Raw genomic sequence first — 24117 nt, 5'->3', positions numbered from 1 at the left:
TAGAAAGCGATATCACTGAAACTGAAATATCTGCTACAATTTCCTCCATGCACCTTAATAAATCTCAAGGCCCTGACAGCTATTCGGTAGAATATTACAAAATTTTACAACATGAGATGATCCCAACTATATGTGCGCTATTTAAAAAAATAAGAGAGGTTACCCCTTGTTACCCAAATTTTAACCAAGCATATACTTCTTTAATCCCAAAACCTAATAAGGATCTGACATTAATGTCGTCATACCGCCAAATCACCTTGCTAAATATTGATTTCAAAATATTAGCAAAAATTTTGGCAGATCGTCTTCAAACTTTTTTTGCTGCTCTACTTACACCACACCAATTAGGCTTTACTAAAGGAAGACTTTCAGTGAAAGGTATATGCACTGCAATAGCAGCAGTAATGGCAGCTAACTTCCAACCCGAGACCCCATCTATGCTCTTGAGTCTTGATGCCACCAAGGCTTTTGATATGGTCTCATGGCCTTATCTCCATGCGATTCTGGATAGATGGGGATTTGGTCTGGTATTTCAATCACTTAGCAAATTTTTTTACACACAACCAACAACATCACTGCTTATCAATGGAACTATAGGGGAAGTAATAATGATGAACAGGGGCACTAGACAGGGCTGCCTACTTTCCCCTATGTTAAGAATATTGCAAAGCTGGACACAATTTAAGGGAATTGCGGTTGGTACAGAAACTGTCAAAATGTCGGCATTTGCAGATGATGTTCTTTTATTTATTTCTGAATCCCGGAGAATACTCAGCTCGTTAATAAGGCGAATATCGGAAATTGGATCAGTTTCCGGCTTTGAAGTAAATTTTGAAAAATCAAAGGCACTTTATTTAAAAAAAGGCTGTGCGAGGCCGTCTTTGTTTAGAGAAACTCCAATTGAATGGACAACTAAATATATTTATTTTCTGGGAATCCAGTTACCTAAATATCTGCAAAACCTATACGCAATCAATATGGAACATATCTTACATAGCATCAAACAAAATATTGAGAAATGGAAACATCTCAACATTTCTTATCTGGGTCGTGCCAATTTAATAAAGATGATTCCACTTCCTAGACCCCTCTATTCACTCCAATCTCTTCGTATCTTATTGATCAAAAGAGACACAACAGAAATAGAAAAACTGATGAGAACATTTATATGGAAGGGTGGCAGGGGCAGAATTGGTTTGGTGTGACTTCAACAACACAAATCAAATGGGGGCATCAATATGCCAAACATTATTTTGTATGGTCATGCTGCACATCTCCGTTATCTAAGAGATTGGATTCACAATAAAAATCAGTATGCCAACACGACATTGGAAACAGCCTTTTTGGGCAATATTAACGTATCCTTTCTACATCTACATGATGAGGAAATACCGGAATCGATTCAGACCAATCCCCTTTTAATGACTACCGGAAAACTATGGCACATCCTACGCCACAAACATTCATTAAATCCATATTTTTCTTTACACCTCCCACTTCTACACAACCCAAATTTCCAACAGGGTAATGCTGGACACCCCTTTACCTTATGGTATAGAGGAGGCATTACCTCTATTCGACAATTGACGGACATCACTTTAAGAAAACCCTTAACATTAACCCAAATTAGAGACAAATACCCAATTGTCAGTTCTATCATACTACCAAGCACAACACTACATAGCTCAACTCTCCAGAAAATTAGCTCCGAATGATTATATTAATGATCTAGATACTTTCCTCACTACGGAGAACCCTCAAAATAAAGCTATATCACAACATTATTTGTTCTTACATAATTCTCTAGATTACAATACTCAACATACAGGTTTAGCACAGTGAATATTTTCCGTCCTTATCCATAGACCATTTATTACGTTCATTTGAACAATCGGTCAAGCTAGTGCCAGCAACTTCTTACACAGAACTTTTCTTAAATATATTACACAAAACCTATCTCACCCATCATCGTAGACATGTAATGGGACTGTTGGAGGATTCTAACTGTCTTCGTTGTGGAACACAGGATGCAGAATTGATGCACTGTCTCTGGAACTGCCCAATTATATGAAGTTTTTTGGTTTTGGTGGGAAATTATGTCAATAGATATCTGGTGAATTGCCTTCCATTAACACCCAAGTGGGCAATTTTCGGTATCACACCTAAGGAAACTAAAGTACCAAGAGGGGTTAAAAAGCTACTAATTATTATCTCAGCGGTAGCAAAGAAATGCATTTTGCAGGTATGTTTGCAAGCCACCGCACCAACACTAACGATGTTTCAAGGAAAACTTTTCCACATCTTCCGAATGGAGTGGCTTGAGGCCACGCTCCAGAAAGAAAAGTTCACGGAAATGTTCTTTTCCACTTGGGAAAGTTACATCGAAATGCTGTCCCAATCATTGAAAGAACAATTAGAGAAATGTTTTGGAAATACACTTTGGTATGAAACACGTATTTCTGCAAATGATCCCCGAATATCATTTTAATCTATAAAATTATCTCGTTGGGAGTCATGAAAAGATGTCAGGAACCCGGGCTTACATATTACATATTGTATATTACATGATACGAATTTGTTAATATCATTCATATATATATTTATATTGTTTTATTAATTGTATTGCAATGATGTATTGGTGAAGATATTTACTGATCATTTTATTGTATCAGATATTAGATGTTGACCTTTATATGTTTATGCCATAATTGTGTCATTGTTTATATGAATATGTATTTTATATGTGTACTTTTGTAATGTTGTACACAATTATTATGCTTCAATAAAGAAACATTAAATGTCATTTTTGGTGTACAACAACTATTATGAAATACATATAAGAGACTATCATGCAATGATGAAATAAAGTTTAATTTATCTTCTATTTAATTAGCATCTAATCTCCTACCTGTTCTGAGTGGTCTATGGCATTCCTGGCCAGTTCCAGGTCCACGGCTGCTGCCATTAATAAACATGACTTTTGTGCTAGCAATGGTTTGTCAGAAGGGCAAAAAAGGGAAAGCTGTGGCAGGAAACAGAAGTAAATATACATCCACAACACTTCCGCACCACCTCTGTCTCTATTATCTACCTACCTTGTATGAAAGGAGAAAACAGTTTCTCATCATTTGCAGGGAGTCCTGAGAACGTACTGCCAAATTCCAGGCTGAAGACAGAAGACATCATCAAACAAAGAAAATAGAACAATGAAATGTCACATAGCACAGTATAATGTAGTGTAATAGAATGTTAGACTATAGCACAGCCAAAATATTTCAAGAGGCATAGATGGATGTAAATGAAATCATATGCATATTGGATAGGAAAGCTGCAAAAAAATGCCTCTGGAAATTTGACATCTAATTGGCACGTAAGCATTTACAGGCAATCATTAGTCACGTGCATTACTGGGCAATAAGTTGGTTATCATAAAATGTTTATTTACATACAAAGGCACAATATTTTTCAGTGTTCTATCAAGTGTGATTTGTAGTTTTTGTGGACCACATTTTAACATTTTTTGGTAAAATAACTAAATACAGTAAAGACATGACTATCCTGAGCTGAAATCACTTTGCTACAATGTAGTCAAAACGTAAATACTCCGCCTTCTAATATGCTATAACTGCCTTAGTAACTAAAATACTTGCTGACTTCCAATTAATGTATTTTTTGGCAGAGGTAGTCACGTTGATAGAATAAAAAGAAATTACAAAAAAATTCTGTCCAAGTAAGTGATGCAAAACAAAATCTGCATCTTACTGGGTGCTGGGCTGACATGTACTTGCAGGTTCTTAAAGCAGGTTATAGACTCTTTAGAGTTCTAATTGGTTAAAATATCCAATACAATCTTATTTATTTGTTTTACAATGGAATTTCATACTTATGAATGTATTTTTTGTACATTGTAATATCACATCTAAACTGTGATTGTAACATAATTGTATGACATGACTATAACATTTCGTATTGTTTCTTGACTTTAATAAAAACATAAAAAAAATTTTTTTCAACATCTATCGCCAAATGTAATAAGGTGAGAGTTTAGAAAATGTGAGTGTTTAGTAAACTCTCACACTTTTTAAACTTGGCCAATGTAATAGAGTCTAAGAACATGCAAACTCGCATGTTTTTAGACTAAAAAAAAAAAACTCACACCACTTAAACTCTCATCCAGAATCCAGATTTTTTTTTTTAAGATAAATCTCGACCAATGTGAGAGTTACTGCTAAACTCTCATATTTTCTAAACTCTCACCCTATTACATTTGGTCCCTACAGTTGATTTGGTCCCACCCAATTGAGGCACTTTAAGAATTTTTTCTAGGGCCATTTTAAGTTCCCAGTCCACCCTGTCAATGTCAGTTAGGTAACATTCACTGATTGCTGCATAGAAGTTTCTATCCAATTACTGAATACAAATGAGTGAAATTTTCCATTTCAAAAAGTCTATCTCATTGCCATTTTCATTGTAAGAGACGAATATTTGTAAACTATATACAACACATCTGTGAATTTTTCAGAAACTATCTTATATGAGCGTATTGTTTATGCAATTATGTCAAATTTGGACGCTGTTACACTTAGATCAGGCCCAATGTGACTGATTTTTGAGTTGCACACATTGTTGATGTCAGACGCAATAGAGATGATTTAGCACACATACAGAGATGGTTTGTCTAGTGAGCATGTTAAGGGAGTGTCGTGGCCAAGTCACTGAAAGCAAATGTATACACAGACACTCAACTGCTCATATAGAAGGCCATACTCGTATGGAAAAACTGCACCTGCCAAAGGGCTGCTGCAGGTTTTGATGGTGCAACAAATGATGAGTCTAAATCGATATTGCTGCCTCTGTGGGCACTGACAGTGGATGTCATTGTCCTTGCACATTTGGATGCACAGATGTACACCAGGCAAAGGAATTTGTTGCGATATTTGCATAAAGTTGCAGACCAATAAACGCAGACATGTACACTGCTGTGTCCGACTCAGAATCAACTCCATTATCTCTTCTGTATGCAGTTATCAAAATCAGTTCCCTAAATGCCCCTCAGAGCACCCCACATGCCATTAATCCTCCCAACATCCATCAGACCACCCAACAAAATTAGACAGGTGTACAAAGTGGTGGAAAGGGACAGACATACAGATGACACTCTGTGCAAAAGGGGCCCTTACATGGCTTTGAGAGAAAAAAAATGTCTGGCAAAGACCACCCCCAAAAGCAAAGTAATAAATAAAGCATGCAACCATTACACATTGTGCCTTTCTAGAAATGACTCCCCATAACCCTACTTGGATACATTTCAAATATGAAAGTTACAGGAATAAAGGGCCTGATTCAGACTTGTATGCAAACTCTTATGGTTTACACACAACTTTGATGTTTGCCAATCGGCGCATGTAGGATCTGTACTGCACATGTGCCTATCTATTTCTGCAACAATGGTCGCAGTGCCCTCTTAGCCGCAGCATGATTGACATGCTGGAGCTATTTAGGAGTGGGGAGGAGCGGTGAGAGGCTTAATTCTTGTAAACGGAGGCGTGTCTGCCCCATTTTCTGGGCATGTCGAGGACGGATTGATTCTTCCAACGCAGATTTCCTGGCCTCTGCAAGGTGATTACACTGGACAGCCTAAACAACCTGAGAGTTACACAGATGTCTCATAGTCACGCAAATGATCCTAGGCTGTGTCTCCGGACGCAGCAGCGGATCACAGAAGCCAGCAGGAGGCGTCTATTTACACAAGATGGCTCCTGCAGCTTTTGCATGCACAGCCGCTGCATACAAAGAAACAGCGGCTGTGATACTGTATACATCTCTGAATCAAGCCCATAGTCACTTCATTAATAATTACCTGCATTTTGGGCATTATTGTAATGTTCTACCAGTTTACCTTATAAAAATGCTAAGCTTAAGCTAACATGGTTACTGAAATCTACTTTAAAATTAGTATCTGAAATAGTATTAATAGAATTAATTTAAGCTTTTATCTTCATTAGTTGAATCACTTATTTTGAAATACTGTAATTAATGTGATAGCACACTGTATGTTACAGAAATGCTTGTTTTAGAACATATGAAGAAAACTCTCTAAATTGGTACAGTAATGTATTTTCTATGCAGTATTTATGGGTATGGTCCATTTTCCATACTAATTAACTAAAATAAATGGAAATTACCATAGCAACAGAAAGCAGCTATGACCAACAGTCAGCCTCATTTTTGACTAACTTACAAAGTGTGTCTTCAGTATAAACATTTGTAGTGGCAAAGCTCTCCAGAAACTGCTCAGTAGATGAGTAGCAGAGGTAGGTTAAGCAGGGCATGTCCTGTGCACAGGAATGTTATACCAGGATGCCCCTTATGTACACAGATATATGGGAATGGACAGCATACAGCCAATTCTGTAGAGGATTCGGAGCAATCCTGCTGTCACACCCAGCGTGGGTGAAGCTAGGCTTTCTGTCACTTATGGCAAAGACAGCTTGGCACCCCCAGCAGTAGATGTACTGTAGATATGACCACCATATACTGCAGAGAACATCACAATGATCACCATACAACAAAAAGAGCACTGCAGTGACTGCAATATAATGCAAAGAATATTACATCGACCACCATATAATGCAGAGAACAACACAGTGGACACTATATAATGCAGAGAACATCACAGTGGTTGCATATAATACAGAAAGCATCAGTGATCACCATACAATATAGAGAGCATCAATGACTGTCATATAATGCAGAGAGCATCAATGACCACCATAGAATACAGAGAGCATCAGTATCACCATATAATATAGAGAGCATCAGTTATCACCATGTGATATAGAGAACATCACAGTGGCAGCAATATAATAAAGAGGTTATCAGTGACCACCACAGAGCCAGATTAAAGAGAGGAGCACAGGGGGCAAGTACCCACCCTCATTTCAGTTCCACCCTCCCTCGAACATTAATTCAGTACAGCATCTCTGGGCTGCCTGTGCAGTAAGCAGGATAGAAAGGGATTGTGTTCCGAGGAGGGGGCGACTCAGAAGCACGTGTAGATTTAAAACATTGGCCACTTGCGTCCAACATCAACGCTGCATCCACCTCTGAATCAGGCACACTATCTTTTTCTTGTGAATTATGACAATGATCTTTTAAACCATAGGGGCCCTTCTGTTTTAAGTGCCCTGGGACCCACAAACTCTTATTCCGGCTCTGGAACACCATATAATGAAAACAGCAGGAGTGACTACCATACAATACAAAGAGCATCAGTGACCATCATATAATACAAAGCACATTAGTGATGCCATATAATAGAGAACGAATCAGTGGCAATCATAAAATATATAGAGCATCAGTGACCACCATAAAACACAGAGAGTATTAGTTAAAGCCATTTAATAGAGAGGAATATGACTGCCATCTAAAACAAAGAATATGTTTTGAATACTGTACCTTACAATATTATTCCTTTTTTTTTAACAATTTCTTTATTGAAACACTATAAAAACACATCATACAAAATTGTCAGTTGTCATATAATAGCTGATCAGTAAATAGAATAAACAGTTACATCAATATTCATATTGTGTCTGTGTACAATTGTATAACTGACAAACATAAATATAAACACAATTATTACAGTAAAACATATTAGTCTCTGTAATGTCCAGAGTCATCTGACTATAAAGTAATAATACTTATTGCATTTATATTGAGAATTTTTTTTTTACTGGATCTCTATGTCGTTCCATGAACCCAAATTATAGAGGAGTACAGCCACGGGACTCAGAGGGGGGGGGGGGGGGAGTGGAGTACGAAGACGAATAATATATAGCCAGAGGAGGTGGAAGTCCTAGGGAATGAAGCCGTGCTCTACTAATTCAATTGAATTGGGGGATCCCCTGAGGTCACTCGGAGGCAATACCATGGGGTAAATTTTAATGAATCGTAGGTTTTATGTCTCTGCACTAAGGTCAGAGTATCAATATAGCTCTCCCAGGTTTGGAAAAAAATTTCAGCTCGCTTCTCCTTCTCCAAAATAGTCTCAATCCAGTCCATATTAAATACATGGAAAAGCTTTTCTTTAAAACGTCGCAATGTTGGTGGAGAAGTGTCAATCCATGTCTGAAGTATAGCCTTGCGGGCCACCGCACTAATAATAAGGAGAAGCCGTCTACAACCCCTCGCCACTCGCTGACCCTCCGGAAGAATACCAAATATAGCCCACACATCAGTAAATGGTACATAATTCACCAGGTGTTCTAGGGCATATTTTCTCACTTTCAACCAAAAGGTTCTCAGAAGGGAACAAGACCAGAAGTAGTGGTATAAATTAGCAGTATCAGACTGACAGCGAGGGCAAGAGGCCGAGGATGAAATACCCGCCAAATATTGCCTATGTGGGGAGAAATATGCTTTGTGGAAAATATTTAAAAACATTTTCTGAAATTTTATAGCCGGGAGTAAATTACGGGATAAGAGAAGAGTTTTTATAAGAATCTCACATGACAGAGAGGAATCACCTGCACCCACCTACTCATCCCAGTATATAACATCTCATGTTGCATTGGTTGACGTAGAAAAGAATAGTGAATTGATAATGCCTTTTTGGTTGCCGGTTCCGAGAGGAGCATGGTATTAAAAACATTGTCCCAATCTAAATCTGAAAAACATCTAATGACCGAAGTCACATAGTGTTTAGCCATCATAAAACTAAGGGGATGATTATGAAATGAGGGAACTTTTTTCTAATGCCTCCCGATAATTAAGTGTGCGTTTTAATGGCATGTTGAGAAAGGATCCTATATTTTTTAACCCCTTTTTGTGTAATTTGGTAAAGGGAAATGATGCTCTGCCCCCCTTAAATTCTGGATTTCCTATAAAAGGTAAAAATATTGACTTAGAAGAGTTCATCTGACCACGGTGGCGAAGGATATGCCACACTTTATGGGTGGACCACAGGAGAGGGTTATCCCGTATATGATTCGGGATTTCTGCATCGTGCATATGTAAGAAACTAATCAAGTTACAGTCTTCCAAAAATTGGCCTTCTATTGAAGTATTTGCATAAAGATCTTGGTCATAAATCCAATCTCGAAGATACCTTAAAATCGCTGCATGGTTATAGTTTAAGATATGAGGAAAGTTAACCCCCCCATTGGCTTTGGTTTGCTGTAACTTGATTAGCCCAATCCTTGGGCGTTTGGATTTCCATATAAATTTTCTAAAGAGAGAATTCAGCAGACGAAGGTCCTTTTGGGTCAAAAGAAGGGGAAGAGTCTGGAACATATACAACAGCCTTGGGAATGTTACCATCTTGATAAGATTGGCTCTACCCATATAAGATAAGCAAAGATGTTTCCAACCCTCTAATTCCCTTGTTATCTGCGCGATGGCTTTTGAGAAATTGAGTTTATACAGTACAGCTGGAAGCTTGGGGAGTTGAATCCCCAAGTAATCAATACTATTCCTAGCCCATCTCAATGGCAGATGAGAACCCCAACGAGGAACTTGTATATTTGGATGGAGATAAAGGCCCACCGACTTTGACAGATTCACCTCATATCCCGATATCTTTCCAAAGTCTGAAAGTTGAGACAGTATTTTCCCCAAGGAAAGCTCAGGCCTATCAATAAATAGTAGAAAATCATCCGCGAAGGCAGATAATTTAATTTCTGCCGTCCCCACCTTTATCCCTCGGAACTCTGACCATGTCTGCAGGATGCGAAACAAATGGTCAATACACAGGTTGAACAGCAACGGGGAAAGGGGGCAACCCTGGCGGGTTCCTCTATGCATTCTAATTGGATTCCCCCGAACCCCATTAACCAACAGAGTAGTGGTGGGATGAGCGTAAAAATTCCGTATTAATTCTATAAATAAAGAATCAATGCCTCTTCTTTCCAGAACAGCAAATAGATGCTGCCAGGCAACTGAATCGAAAGCTTTCTGTGTGTCAAGGCTTAGCAACATGCCGCACGGCCTTTCTTGACCTGTAGCCACCAAAACTGCCGCCAAGGCCAAACGGATGGCTCTGACAGAATGTCTGCCTTGAACAAATCCTGTTTGATGTGGGGTTAATAGATTGGGCAGTATGGTTTGCAACCTGTTAGCCATTATCTTGGCCAGCAATTTAAAATCCGAGTTCAAAAGTGAAATCGGACGATATGATTCCGCTAATAATGGATCTTTGCCTGGTTTTGGAATTAATGTCGTGTAAGCTTCTGTAAATGAAGGAAAGGCCGGCTTGTCATGCAAGATCCTATTAAATAATTCTACCAGAGTGGGTATTAAGTTATCTTTTAAAAGTTTATAATAAGAGCCTGAAAAGCCATCGGATCCAGGTGATTTGTGTGGGAGAAGCCCTGTTATAACGTTTCGCAATTCCTCCTCTGAGATGTTTTTTGACAACATCTCTCGTTCGCCCTGAGACAATACCGGGAGTTGGGCCGCAGATAATAGTTGTTCCTGTAATTCCCCCTCTATGTCTATCGGTTGGTAAAGGTCCGTATAATAAGCGTGAAAATGAGATAAAATCTGTTTGGTAGACAGATGTGTATTATTAGATAGAGCATTTTTAATTGCTGTGATAAAGGACCTCCTTGCCCTCGGTTTAGACATGAGAGCTAGGAGTTTGCCGGGTTTATTACCCCATTTGTAGTACATTTGCTTAGTGTAGTCCAAACGGTTTCTAGCCTGTACAGACAAAAATGACTCCAATAGTTTTTTATTTTGGAGATACTCCTCTAGGCTACAGGCAGACTGCTGCGTTTGGTATTGTCGGAATGTTGAAGCCACTGCAGCATGTAAATTCTGGTATTGTTTCCTCGATTCTCTCCTGAGTTTAGAAACATACTGGATAACATGGCCTCGCATAACAGCCTTAGAGGCATTCAGAACAGAACTATGGCCCTCATTCAGAGCCGTACGCTCTGAGCAGAGCGCACGCTCTGAATGAGGGCCGGGCTCCATTTTCATGGAGCGTCCTCCTGGACGCTCGTATAGCTGTGGGTCACCACCCACAGGCTATACGAGCGTGCTTTTTGATGGCCGCGATGGTCGAGACCATCGCGACCATCGAAATTGCGAGCCGGAGCCTGCGGTAGAGGTTTTCAACCGCAAGATCCGGAGTGATGTCAGTGGGCCGGCTTCTGACGGGAGGCGTTCCCGTGGGAACGCCCCCGTCAGGGAGGCACGCCCCCGGCACGCCCACCAAAGGGGGCGTGCTGTCAATCAACATTGACAGCACGCCCCCTTTGATCGGACACAACGAGCGAAGGACTTTCCTTCGCTCGTCGCGTCTGGCGCATGCGCACGACGGAGCTCCCTCCGTCGTGCGCATGCTCAGTGCATAACATCGACCCACTTGCGAGCGGACAGCCGCTCGCGAGTGGGTCTGAATCAGGCCCTATGTCTTGCCAATGTTCCACATTATCGTCCAAATAATTGGACCAGGATGTAATTAGAAACCTTTTAAACTCCTCTGATTTAGCCAAATGATCTGGAAATCACCATAAGCGATCCACAGAAGTTAAAGAATCATGCCAAAAGTCTAAAGACACTGGGGCATGATCCGAGATTAATATCTCATGTATCTCCAACCTCCGTACTCTTGATATCAGAGAGTTTGAAATAAAATAAAAATCTATCCGAGATAATGATTGATGAGCACGGGAAAGGTGGGTGTATGTACTTTCTGTACCATGTATCAGTCTCCATGGGTCAGAAAGTTGATGCATCGTCTTAAGAGACTGTATATAGTACCAAGAGGGCGTGTTAGGTCTATTTACTGATGGTGATCTATCTACATTGGAATTGTTTACCGAGTGAAAATCGCCCGCTAAAATGAGTTCGTGCACCGTCCTATGTGTCAGTATCTGAGACAATTTAGCCAAAAATTGGTGTGGGGATATATTAGGAGCATAGAGGTTGACTATCGTGTAATTACGTCCCTCTATAGATAAGTCCACCAACAGATAGCGACCCTCCGGGTCTGTTATTTTATATATGAGAGTGTACTTTAGATTTCTATTAAATAATATCACCACACCTCTCGATTTAGATGTATATGACGGTGTAATGCATTCTCCTATCCACCTAGCCCGAAGTGTACCCTCCTCCTCCTGTTTCCAATGCGTTTCTTGTAATAATACAATATCTGGGTGTAGGTTGGCGCAGGTGAGTCACAACCTTTTTACGTTTGACAGGTGTATTGAGGCCATCCACATTCCAAGATACCAAGTTAAAGTGTGGGGGGACAGTAGGTCCCACACCTCTATTTAGCTGATCAGACATTGACAGTAAAAAGATACGCATCCGCCGAGGACTGTTTATTTCCAAAACACAAAGACTGAGCATCAAAGAAAGGGAAAAAATGGCAACCTCCCCTGCCTCACATCCCGTCGCCTCACCCCCCCCACCCAACGTGATGCACTCCTGCAAGTCACAAAATTTCTTGAAAAGCGGCTGTAGCCACATTGAAATACAGAAATAAATAACATACAATTCAAATATTGTTGCAATTACATTTAACGAGTAGACAAATAACTCTAAATCATGGTGTTCATTTTTTTTTTTTTTTTAAATACAATATGGTGGGGCAATGCCACCAACTTCTTCTGAGGATCCCATCCTAAAGCAGGAGGGATGCTCCGTACAAACAGAAAACAGTTTTGCAAACAAGAAAAGGGCTCAGAGCCATATCAAAGTAAATACACGAAAGTAGAACAAAATGACATAACACAGGTCTAAGTGTCAAAAACACCCTATCATATTTTAAAGGTGATATCTAATTTGTAAGCAGACAGTTTCAGTCATCTGGCCGTGGTGGAGAATCGGGAGGATCTCTAGACAAATGAGTCTTAGACCAATTTAGGATCAGTAAAGTATAGGGGTCGCACATTTTCCATAATCCTCAACTTAGCTGGGTACATCAATGCAAATCTCCTGTTTCGGTCCACCAACATCTTACATACATCAGAAAATTCTCGTCTTTTTTGAGATACCATCATTGAAAAATCTTGAAAAATTTGAATTTTGACGTTATCAACCATGGGGATTGTGTGGTACGATAAGCCGTGAGGAAATTTTCCTTCACCCTGAAATCTAGAAATTTGGCAATGACAGGCCGGGGTCTGGGATTACGCCCTGAATATTCTGGGCCTACTCTATGTGCCCTTTCGATTTGTGGAAGAGTTGCCTCATCTGCAATCCCCAACACCTGAGGAATACGACTGCAGAGAAAATCCATCAAATGAGGATTTTTAACAGTTTCTGGAATCCCTATGAACCTTAAATTATTTCTTCTATCCCTATTTACTACATCATCTAATTTAGCAGTTAGTGACTGTATAGTTTGTGATTGGCGGTCTATTGTTGCCTGTAATGCATGTACCGCATCTTCACAATCACTAGCACGTTGTTCTACTGTCACAATCCTAGCTGTGTTTGCATCTATCTTAGTTAGGGATGCGTCCAGTCGGGTATTGAGATCCTCAAACTTCTTATCTAACAGAGGCATAAGCATGTTAATTGTAACCCTAGCATTGTCCTCTGATGAGGGAATTGAGATAGGTTGTAAGGTGCATGCCACTTGATTCTCTGAGGGGCCATCTGTAGAGAATAATGGGGGAGATGGGGGAGACACAGGTGCATTAGATTTCTAACGGGTTCTACCCATGGTCGTCTCTGAAGATGAATTGGAATTGTGTGGCGTTGATAACTTCTCTATGTATCTGTCCATGCCCTAAACTGGGCAAGCCTAGAGCTATAGCTTTACTAAACCGTCTACTATTTATTACAAGATGAGCAATAAAATATTTTAAAAGAACCTGTTTATGTCTAAATCGGCTCTATCACCCTTTAAATATCCGCAAATTACATTTTATAGATTTTGTGAATCCATACAGCTCTTTCTTGGGGTATAGCCCCGGAATCCAGTCAGAAAACTTACCTTCCTATGTAACAATACAGCTATGCTCAGAAAATATACGCCCCGAAAAACCAATTGGCACAATATATCGTATAGAAGCCCTATATCGTTATGTATTGTAGTACAGAACACTCAGAGATTGCACAACTTGGGTTAATACTGAAAAGCAGCTGTAATTGAAAAAGAGCCCCAATAGGTGGAGACAAAACCCAAGGTATGCAACCCACAACAGATTTTAAAAGAGCTTTACGTATCTACAGCATCTTACACTATCATTGCTGGGAGAAAAATACTATAAAATAATCAAAGACTCCACTATCCCTCTGATGGAGAAAAATAAAGCAGTGTCCTTATGTAATGAATTCTCAGCAGACTTGTTGGTTTATTAGATATTAGAACTTGACACGTAGTTCAATCAGCCACCAAGGTATCTTCAGACAATCACTTATGAAGGGATAAGCAATGCATGAAACATGGGGAAGATTGGTTTCGGTACGGGCAGGAAGGGAAAGGAAGGGAGGAAGGGAGCACACACAAGGAGGGAAGGGAAAAGTGTAGGTTACAAAGAAAATCGAAGGGTGTTAGTTAAAGTATAGGGACTATACAACGTTAGTACCTGGGGAGAAGCTGGAACACTTTGTATCGCACCCACAGGAGACAAAGAAGACACTGTCCGGTATAAGAAGCACAATCACAGCCGACAAGTGTCCCCAGGAGTAGAAGACAAGTAGGCAGAAAGAGTAGTGTGGGTCTCCTCACTGTTCCGGAGCACTCCCGCTCGACCACAACAGTCGTGGATATCGCACTTCCAGATAATCGGGGGAAGGTCAGCGTTCAGCAGACTTCACAGTAGATGGTATAGACCAGACTCCGGTAACAGCCACACCTCCGACAGCCCGGCAGGATCACCGCCCCTCACCTCGATTAGTACAGTGCCAGCACACCTTGTCTCCAGGACCGCAGCACACCTCCCGGTAAGATCAGCACTCGCCGGAACTCAACAGCAGCCGCTCTCCCGAAAACCAGGTAAGTCTTTAGCCCCCTCAGCGCCGAAATCACACAGATGGCATCCGCGTTTCAAGGGCATCCGTGGTTCTTGGATACAATTAGTGTCCAGCGGATAGCACGCTGGAATGGAAAATCAGGAAGCAACACTCCGAGTAGCCAGGCAGGACTCCAATCCCTCCACCGCCAATAACTTGTTTATGTCCCTTCGTGATCCAAAGGCTATACACCCTCCGACCACTCGCCGATCAGAATAGGAAATTCGGGGTCGCGGTATACAGGAAAACCTTGTGAGGCTAGTAACAAGTTTACCCTCCGTAGCCAGGGAAGGGGTATTCAATGTTAAGCTGTAGGGAGCGCCACTTCACCAGAAGAGAGTCCTGTTAATAACGCCAGACCCCGCACACTCAGTTTCACGCCCTCAAAAGAAGGCGGTCATGAAGGCCGTTTAAACACTCGGCCTGATTCCGGTGGTGAAAGATCCCACAGAGGAGATATTGGTATCAATCAACTCCTTTCTATCTGGGCAAAGGAATGCGCCAAATGAAATAGCCACCCCAGTCCCAGATTTCGAGGATTGCTCCAGATTTCCTATGCTCTGCTGGGAGAAGAACTAAAAGGCAGCCATGCTGGATGCCCCGCCCACCGGAACTCTATTATTCCCTTATTTATAATTAACCCTCCCCCAAAAACTATTAAGTACATGAGCATCATTAATGTAACAAATGAACCCCTTTACATTAATACCTTTATAATATTTTTTAATATGAAATAGCCCTAACATCATCAAACAATTCAATTTATATAAATTAATCCCCTAATTACCTCCCTCAGTCTCAAATAAAATCTTCAACTGAATTAAGCCCATTAAAGTATTAACCCCTTACACCCGGATTCTTAATATTACCTACTATAACTACCTCCCCCCATGCCATAACTTACCTTTTCGTGATGTTATCTATTCCTCCTGCTGCAGCCACATAGTTTTCAGGTAGCAGGTAGCAGCAGCCTGTCAGGCAAGTCCCGCCAAGGCTGCTGTTAGTAAGGAGGCAGGGCCATGCAGTGACAGGAGAGACAGGGGTCATGCAGACTATTACTGCAGCACTAGGACCCTAGGACTGGATGACAATATGATAACCACCTTCCCTCCCTGCTCCCCGAGATCGTGGCTGCAGCTACAGCTCACCTGCTGGTGTCCCCCTCCCTCCATCACCCAGGGCACATGCCCAGCCTTCCCCTAGCTTCATCTCTAGCACTCAGCAACTGTGCCCATAGGCGTGCAGAAATGAAGTGGTCCCATATCTTTGACTGGCTGTGCTAGCCTCAGTGACATTCCAGCTTGAGAAGCAGGTGGCCAATCATGTGGCCAGTTGGCTAGCTGGCCATCATCATGCTGTCATGATGATGGGCTTACAGTATTTTTATGTGAAAGCTTGGAGCAGTAGTTATATCCATCCCATTGTTAATACATCATTGGTCAATTCTCAGGTGATAATAAAAGAATACAGTAAAATGTTGGTCCTTATACACTGAACACTGAATACAGTAAAATGTTGGTCCTTATACACTGAACACTGAATACAGTAAAATGTTGGTCCTTATACACTGAACACTTCAAATTGTTAGCATTATAAATGTCTCACCAACTTTCCTGAACCAATGAGCCTCACTGATGCGTTTATCATGCCTTCCACTCCACATTGGAGGCTCTGCAAGTTTCCTGTGAGCTAAAGAAAGTCAAAAGTACATTAAGAAAATCTGTAGCATACTAAAAGTATTGGGTCATATTCTGCCCAAAACTCCCAGAAACCAGCGGTCACAAACTTGTCTACAGTTGCTGATTTTGCAGAACACTTTGAATGACAATTCAGTTCTATGAATCCCAGATTACTGTTCAAATGTTTACTGTAAATGACAAACAAAAGTGATGTTGCATTAGCATTAAGCAAAGAGCAGCATATGTTATTGTGTACAAATAACAAAACTAAACAAAAGGCAGGACAGTTTCTGGAAATTTGTTGAACATGGCACAAGAGATTGGATAATATGTGAATTAATGCTGACATAGTATAATGTATGGAAATATTGCATATGTAACGTATGGGGAAACTGCTGGAACAATTATATGGAACGGATGGTTATTTTGATGACCCTGATGAGACTCATGTCTATGCTGTATCTGTTTATGCACTTTGTAAGTTTCTATGGACCTATTAGCCATATAATAATGGATAATAATAATAACAGTAATAATAATAATAATAATAATATGGTAGAATGAATGGTAAAGGGCTCATGTAGAATTGTAGGTGTCTTTTTGCATAAAATACACATTTCCATACTAAATGTTCGTACTGTACATGCGCACAAAAAAGTCTTATGTTTCTGCCCATATGCAGATTCTAATGCATGTTACGATTATGGCTCCTTACAGTTAGAGAGGTGTGACTGAGTTAAACCTGAACACAGATGTATACGCACCTGTTATGAGACAATGCTCAACCCATGGTTCGAAATATGCGCTAATGATAATGAATATCAGCAGACATACAGTATCTGATCGGCTGATAGTGCCTGGTCTCCTCCAATTGTATATAATTCAATAACACTGTTCAGACACTTCATTACAGTATTATATTGTGTACAAATTGAGTGATGTGACTTTAGCATTTACTACTAACACTCTCAAGCCACAACTCCTGGTGTAAACCAAAATCATATGCTAGTTACCTGTTTCTCCTGGCATAAACGGTGCATGAGCTACTATTGCAGGGCTGAATGCATCTTCAGCATAGATACAATAAAAAAAAACTATAACCCTAAGGCACAAGGCAAAAGATGCTTGTAAAGCTGGTGCTTAAAGGGACTGCCAAAAAATGTAAATGAAAAAAGAAAAAACGCAGCACTGCTACAAGCACTAACCACAATTGATCAGCCTCAGCTTGAACATAAAAGGAATTTATTAATACAAATATACTTCAATTTTACATAATACATCAAAATATACTGGTACCAGAAAACAAATACATTTAAACATGTATAAAGGCAATGCTGATGCACTTTAAAACCAAGATCCGTATTCAATTAGCCACGAAAAGCCGAGCAGTGATGTTTTTAACCCCTTTGCGTGCTTTTAGGCGATACTTTTTCCGTGCGCGCTTCTGTTTATTTCCGTAGATAGTGCGCCCTAACCAGAACTTTAGACGGGTTTAGTCGTTTTACACGGCTAAACCCAGGGCGAAGAGGGCAATAATTAGTGAGTGCCCAGAACAATTGAATTGCAACACTGGGCGCTCATTAATTATCACGCCTAAAAAAACAATTGAATCGCCCCCTTGAGTGCTGACTCACAGCTAATTTAATTGACTTCATAAAGAATTATGTGAATTTATATCATCATGTACAGATCTATCCTCGTACACCTAGGCCCTGATTCAGACCCGCTCGCAGCCGCTGGCCGCTCGCTGGGTCTGTGGGCGTTTCTTTTAATTTTTTGGTTCTCCGGCCGCTCGCAAAGCTGTGGGAGACCACCCACAGCTTTGCAATAATCGCGATAATCGTGACCATCGGCCTTGCGACGAGACCCTGCGATAGGGTCTAGGCTGCCGCATGGCCGAGTGGACTCCCTGTTCTAATAGAGCAGGAAGTCCACTACTGACATCAGTAGTGATGTCAGTAAGGCCTCCCAACAAACGCCAGGCGTTCCTAAGGGAACGCCTGCATTTGTCCGGCCACCCCCCTACCCGCCCACAAAACGGTGCGAGCTGTCACTCACCATCGACAGCCGCCCCGTGAGCCCCGTAGCGACTGAACTTCAGTCACTCAGTGGGGCTCGCGCATGCGCACGCTGGACACGGCGCATGCACAGGGCACAAACATCGCGAGAGCGGCTCTGAATGAGCTCAATGAGCTCAATGAGCAAAATTCAGGTGAGACTGAGACACTCAGAGAGGAGTAGTGTAATGTATTTTTCTTTACATTTGTAGTCTTATACGCATCGCAGAACTAGCAAAAAGAAGCTCAATGTACTAGAAACTCTAGGCTGAGACTTTAACCATATAGGAATTCGTTTTATACACATACAAAGTCGCAGATTAAGCATAACAGAACTTATTGTGAGGAAAACTGCAGCCCCTGGATCAGAGCCCATTTTGCACAGAATGAGACTCAGGCCCTGATTCAGAGCCGGACGCTCTGACAGAGCGCTCGCTCTGAATCAGGGCCGTCCCTCTGAATTTTAGAGCGGCCTCCTGGCCGCTCGCATAGCTTTGGGTGACCACCCACAGCTATAGTGAGCGGCCAAAAAGATGGTCGCGATGGTCAAGACCATCGCGACCATCGGGCTTGCGACGAGACCCTTGTGGTAGGGTCTTGTCTGCCGCAAGCCCTGGAGTGCATTCGGCTCTATCAGAGCCAGGCGTTCCTATGGGAACGCCTCCGGCCCCAGACGGTAGGCGTTCCCATGGGAACGGCTCCGTCTGGGCAGCCACGCCCCCGGCACGCCCACCAAAGGGGGCGTGCTGTCACTCACCATCGACAGCACGCCCCCTTTGTAGCGAGACCCATAGCCGGCTCCCTCATGTGCATGCGCACTTGGCCAACATCAACCCGCTTGCGAGCGCACACCAATGTATAAATGTCACAAATCACAGTGCTCTTCTTACACTAGAAATACAATTTTGTCGCTTCCAGTAGTTTTATTTGTGCAATTAAGAAGCACATTTTGAGTGAAAAGCTGCTTGGCGCGGCCCAAGTCGCCCGGTACCAGGCGGGCAGAGATGGGCTATTTGGCACGACTGAAGCCACAGTGTAAGAGGGCACATCTGTATTATTCTCCCCTTACTACTACAAACTTACATTATACTTTAGGCAGTATTCATTCAGGACCATTTAGCTACAGTATAGTAATTGTTAAGCAGACTTGGTCCCTGGCAGTCATCATGAGAAAATACCTATGTACTGTATCGTCACACTGCTTGAGATAAATAAATAAAAAGTTGGCCATACTGTACCTGTATCTAAGTAAGAAATCAGGATCTCTATATTGGCATCCCTGGGGGGGGGTACAAATGCAATAAAACAAAAGCAGTTAAACCTCTGTAATTTTACAATTTGGTTAGATTGATTACTATAGAAAAATTCATATGGAACCCTCCTTTCAAAATACAAGTTAGATTGTAATTTCTAAGGCATCCAAGTTAAATGGGATCTCTTAATATGTTTCAGTTTTCCTCTCTACATAAAATATATATATATATTTGTTTAATGTGGTCATGTCATGATCTCTCTTGATATGGGAGATTTCACAATATTTGTTTTACTTTTTACAGAGGTGCATTATAAATCATGCCGCTGACTGTGTTTTGGTGGCTAGTGTACAATACATTGCTTTGGTGGCTAGTATACCATATAGACAATTTTCTTCCAGGACTGTTTAGAACATTCCTGGTGGCTTATTTATTCATATAGTCCCCTTTAATGTTGGCCATACAGACCATACTGACCCCATGTTATGTATATTGTAGAATGCATTTCCCCTACTGCTCCATGAACTGTTGTGTTGTGGTTCCCAACAGATTTATTGTGTGAGCTTGTTAAAAAAACAAGAGATATGGTAAGAACTTACCTTTGTTATTTCTGTTTCTACGAGGTCCATAGGGTCCACAGGGTTGACCTTGGGGTATAGCTGGATATGGATCCATGGGTACCACGCAGTTAAAGCTTTGCTGCTCCCAGGATGCACTGGGCCCAACCTCCTATATACCCCGCCCCAGCCACAGGCACCTCAGTTGGTAAGTAGCCAAGGCCAGAGGAGACAAAAACAGAGAGAAGGAAGACTGGAACACACAAGAACCATACTCACGGAAAGGGAGACGGAAAACCGGTGACCAGCCACATAGCCCATTTGAAGCCAGGTGGGTCAGGGCGGGCGCCCTGTGGACCCTATGGACCCCGTAGAAACAGAGATAACAAAGGTAAGTTCTTACCATATCTCTTGTTTTCTACTTCAGGTTCCATAGGGGGTCCACAGGGTTGACCTTGGGGATGTCCCAAAGAAGTTCAACTAAGGACGGGGATGCTCCTGTGCTGAAAGGAGAATCCTGTGCCCGAAGGATGCATCCTGAGAGGCGAACGTGTCAAACTTATATAATTGTAGAAAAGTCTGTATGGAAGACAAAGTGGCCGCCTTACACAGCTGAACAGCCGAGGCGCCACGGCCAGCAGCCCACGAGGGGCCCCAGACTGAGTGGAATGAGCCTTAACAGAGGCAGGAACAGGTAACCCCGCCTGGGAATAAGCCTCACAAATAACTAAACGAAGCCAACCGGCCAAAGTTTGCTTATTGGCAGGCCAACCCCTCCTGTGAAATCCAAAGAGGACAAACAAAGAATCAGATCTGCGAACGGAACTAGTGTGATCAACATAAACCTTGAGAGCACGGACAATATCTAAGGAAGCCTCACCAGCCAAGAGATCAGGAGACTAAAATGCCGGCACAACAATTTCTTGATTAATATGGAACTTGGAGACAACCTTAGGAAGAAAACCCGGACAGGTGCGAAGAACTGCCCTGTCCTAGTGAAAAATTAGAAAAGGCGAACGGCAAGATAGTGTGCATAGTTCTGACACTCGTCTGGCTGAAGCAATTGCCAGGAGAAAAACATCCACTTGAGCTCCACCGACTCCCTAGGCTCAAATGGAGGACCCTGCAAGGCCCGAAGGACCACCGCCAAATCCCAAGGAACCACTGGTGGAACAAAAGGAGGTTGAATCTGAGGACACCTTGGAAAAAAGTACGAACATCAGGCAGAGTAGCGATTCTAGGCTGGAACCATACCGAAAGTGCGGACACATGAACTTTCAATGAAGAGAGGCGTAAACCCAAGTTCAAACCGGACTGGAGGAACGCCAAAATCCTAGAAACCTGAAACGCTTGTGGATCGTAGTGCCTGGACTCACACCACTGAAAATAAGTATGCCACACCCTGTGGTAGATCCTGGCGGAAGCTGGCTTACGCGCCTGTAGCATTGTGCCGATGCCGGTGGAGTTTCCCACTTCTTGCAATGACTAGCAGGAAACGGATAACTACTGCTTAAACGTTTCTGCGGCTGAAACCTCTTACTAGGTGACTGCCAGGCCTCCGCCATATGATCAGTCAGTTGGTCAGATAAAGGAAAAACAGCCGACATCATCTTCGCCTGTTTAAAGTTGGGATATTTGGACTTATGGGCCGGAGCATCATCCTCAATTTCCAAAATGGACCACACCGCCCGCACTAAGGGCCTGATTCAGAGACGGACGCTCTGAAAGAGCGCTCGCTCTGAATCAGGGCGTTTGGTTTTTTTTGGAGCGGCCCCCTGGCTGCTCGCATAGCTGTGGGTGACCACCCACAGCTATAGCGAATGGCCAGGTTGATGGTCGCGATGGTCAAGAGCATCATGACCATCGGGCTTGCGACGAGACCCTTGTGGTAGGGTCTCGTGGCCACAAGCCCCAGAGAGCTTTCGGCTCTAACAGAGCCGGAAGCTCTCCCACTGACATAACTGGTGATGTCAGTGGGGCCGCCCCCAAATGGCAAGCGTTTCATTGGGAACGCCTCCGTTTGGCCGGCCACCCCCCTGGCCCGCCCACCAAACGGGGCGAGCTGTCACTCACCACTGACAGCTCATCCCTTTGGTGAGAGACCCGTAGCGATGGAGCACCCATCGCTAGCCGGGTCTCGCACATGATGGAGCCGGCTCTGTGGTGCGCATGCCCAGTGGGCAAACATCGACCCGGGTGCAAGCGCTCAGTGCTTGCGACCAGGTCTGAATCAGTCAGGCCCTAAGGTTGGGACATTAATGGTAGACTTTGTCTCCACTTCCGGAGCCGGGGAATCTGAATCAGAATCCTCATGTAACTCGCCCTCATCCGAGGATGCATCTGAGTCTGATAACTGCGCAGACTGGGATAACGGAACAGTGTGTTTTGATGCCTTGTGAGGCTTGTCACTACGCAACATGGATTGAAAAGCCGAAGAGGAGGCCGCCAAACTCTGTACAGAATTGGAGAACACATCGACCCACGGGGGATTAGCTGGCGGGTACTGCTGCGTCATAGGAGGAGACTGCACATACATAGGGAACCCCGCAAATGGTTGAACTGTCTGAGGCCCCGGGGGAGTCTGCAACAATTGCGTTACACCCTGAGAAGAAGGGATGGTGGGTTGTGGTAACCCTCTATGGAGAAGGGAGGTCGGAACTGCCAAACGGTCTGCGATGGAAACCAGCACTTGGGAAAACATCCCCCCTGCGCTAGGGTGACCCGACTCCGGCCGGGCACCAACTAAAACTGAGGTGCCTGTGGCTGGGGCGGGGTATATATGAGGATGGACCCAGTGCATCCTGGGAGCAGCAAAGCTTTAACTGCGGGGTGCCCGTGGATCCAGATCCAGCTATACCCCAAGGTCAACCCTGTGGACCCCCTATCGAACCTCAAGTAGAAATGTTGTTTACCAACCAGTAGCTGAAAACAAGGTACATTTTTTTAAGCTGACACACAGGGCCTAGTTCCGAGATGGACTTTAGGCTAATGCTGCTACAAAGCCCTTCCCTGGTGCTCATCCGTGCATCTGTATGAGCAAGTACTTAGACGTCTCATTTTCAGCATCCTTAGATGCTCAAATACCGCTTGGCGCATCTTTAGGCATTTTAAAACAGATTTTCAAAAAAAATATGGTTTAAACTTTTTAAAAACCTTGTATTTATTTCTTGATGCATTTAGATTATCCTTACCAAATTTTCAAGTTGGGATCTTATATTTTTAGTTTATATTAAAATGTGAAATATAAAATAACAGAAAACATGTTGACAATGTGTTTGGGCTTGGTAGGTCCTTAATCTTGGCAGTGTGGTTTTTCCATCAATTGGTTTCCTTAACTGTCTTATACCTTGGAGTCAGCAATATTTATGGATGCATTATATCATAAGTTTATACATTTTTCTCTGAAATTGAAACCATTTGTAAAACTTTATTAATTATGTAGGTAATATTATAGGTCATCAAAGTGAATTGTTTTGACAAATTTTAAAGCAGGAGAAATTCCCGGGTCTGAGCAGGAAATTTCCCGGGTCGTATGTCTGAAAGGGCTATAAGTTTATCAAGGAAGCTTCCATCAAGATTTCCCAATTTTTGA

General features: G+C 42.3%; 1 protein-coding gene across 1 annotated transcript in view; it reads right to left on the bottom strand.

The window, feature by feature from the left end:
- The window catches only part of TEX11 (testis expressed 11), a 358563-nt gene that overhangs the window by 99719 nt on the left and 234727 nt on the right, over nucleotides 1-24117 (bottom strand). Inside the window, exons 20-23 of the mRNA XM_088444985.1 lie at nucleotides 19954-19994; nucleotides 16585-16668; nucleotides 3096-3166; nucleotides 2909-3022 (exon numbers count right to left, since the gene is read on the bottom strand). Of these exons, the coding sequence (XP_088301111.1) occupies nucleotides 2909-3022; nucleotides 3096-3166; nucleotides 16585-16668; nucleotides 19954-19994 (310 nt within the window). The remainder of the gene's footprint in view (nucleotides 1-2908; nucleotides 3023-3095; nucleotides 3167-16584; nucleotides 16669-19953; nucleotides 19995-24117) is intronic.

This window comes from Taudactylus pleione, unplaced genomic scaffold (assembly GCF_031769625.1).
Source record: "Taudactylus pleione unplaced genomic scaffold, aTauple2 ptg000375l, whole genome shotgun sequence".
NCBI classification, from domain to species: Eukaryota; Metazoa; Chordata; class Amphibia; order Anura; family Myobatrachidae; genus Taudactylus; species Taudactylus pleione.
The sequence above is the reverse complement of the archived record's forward strand: the minus strand, read 5'-3'. Positions and strand labels throughout refer to the sequence as shown.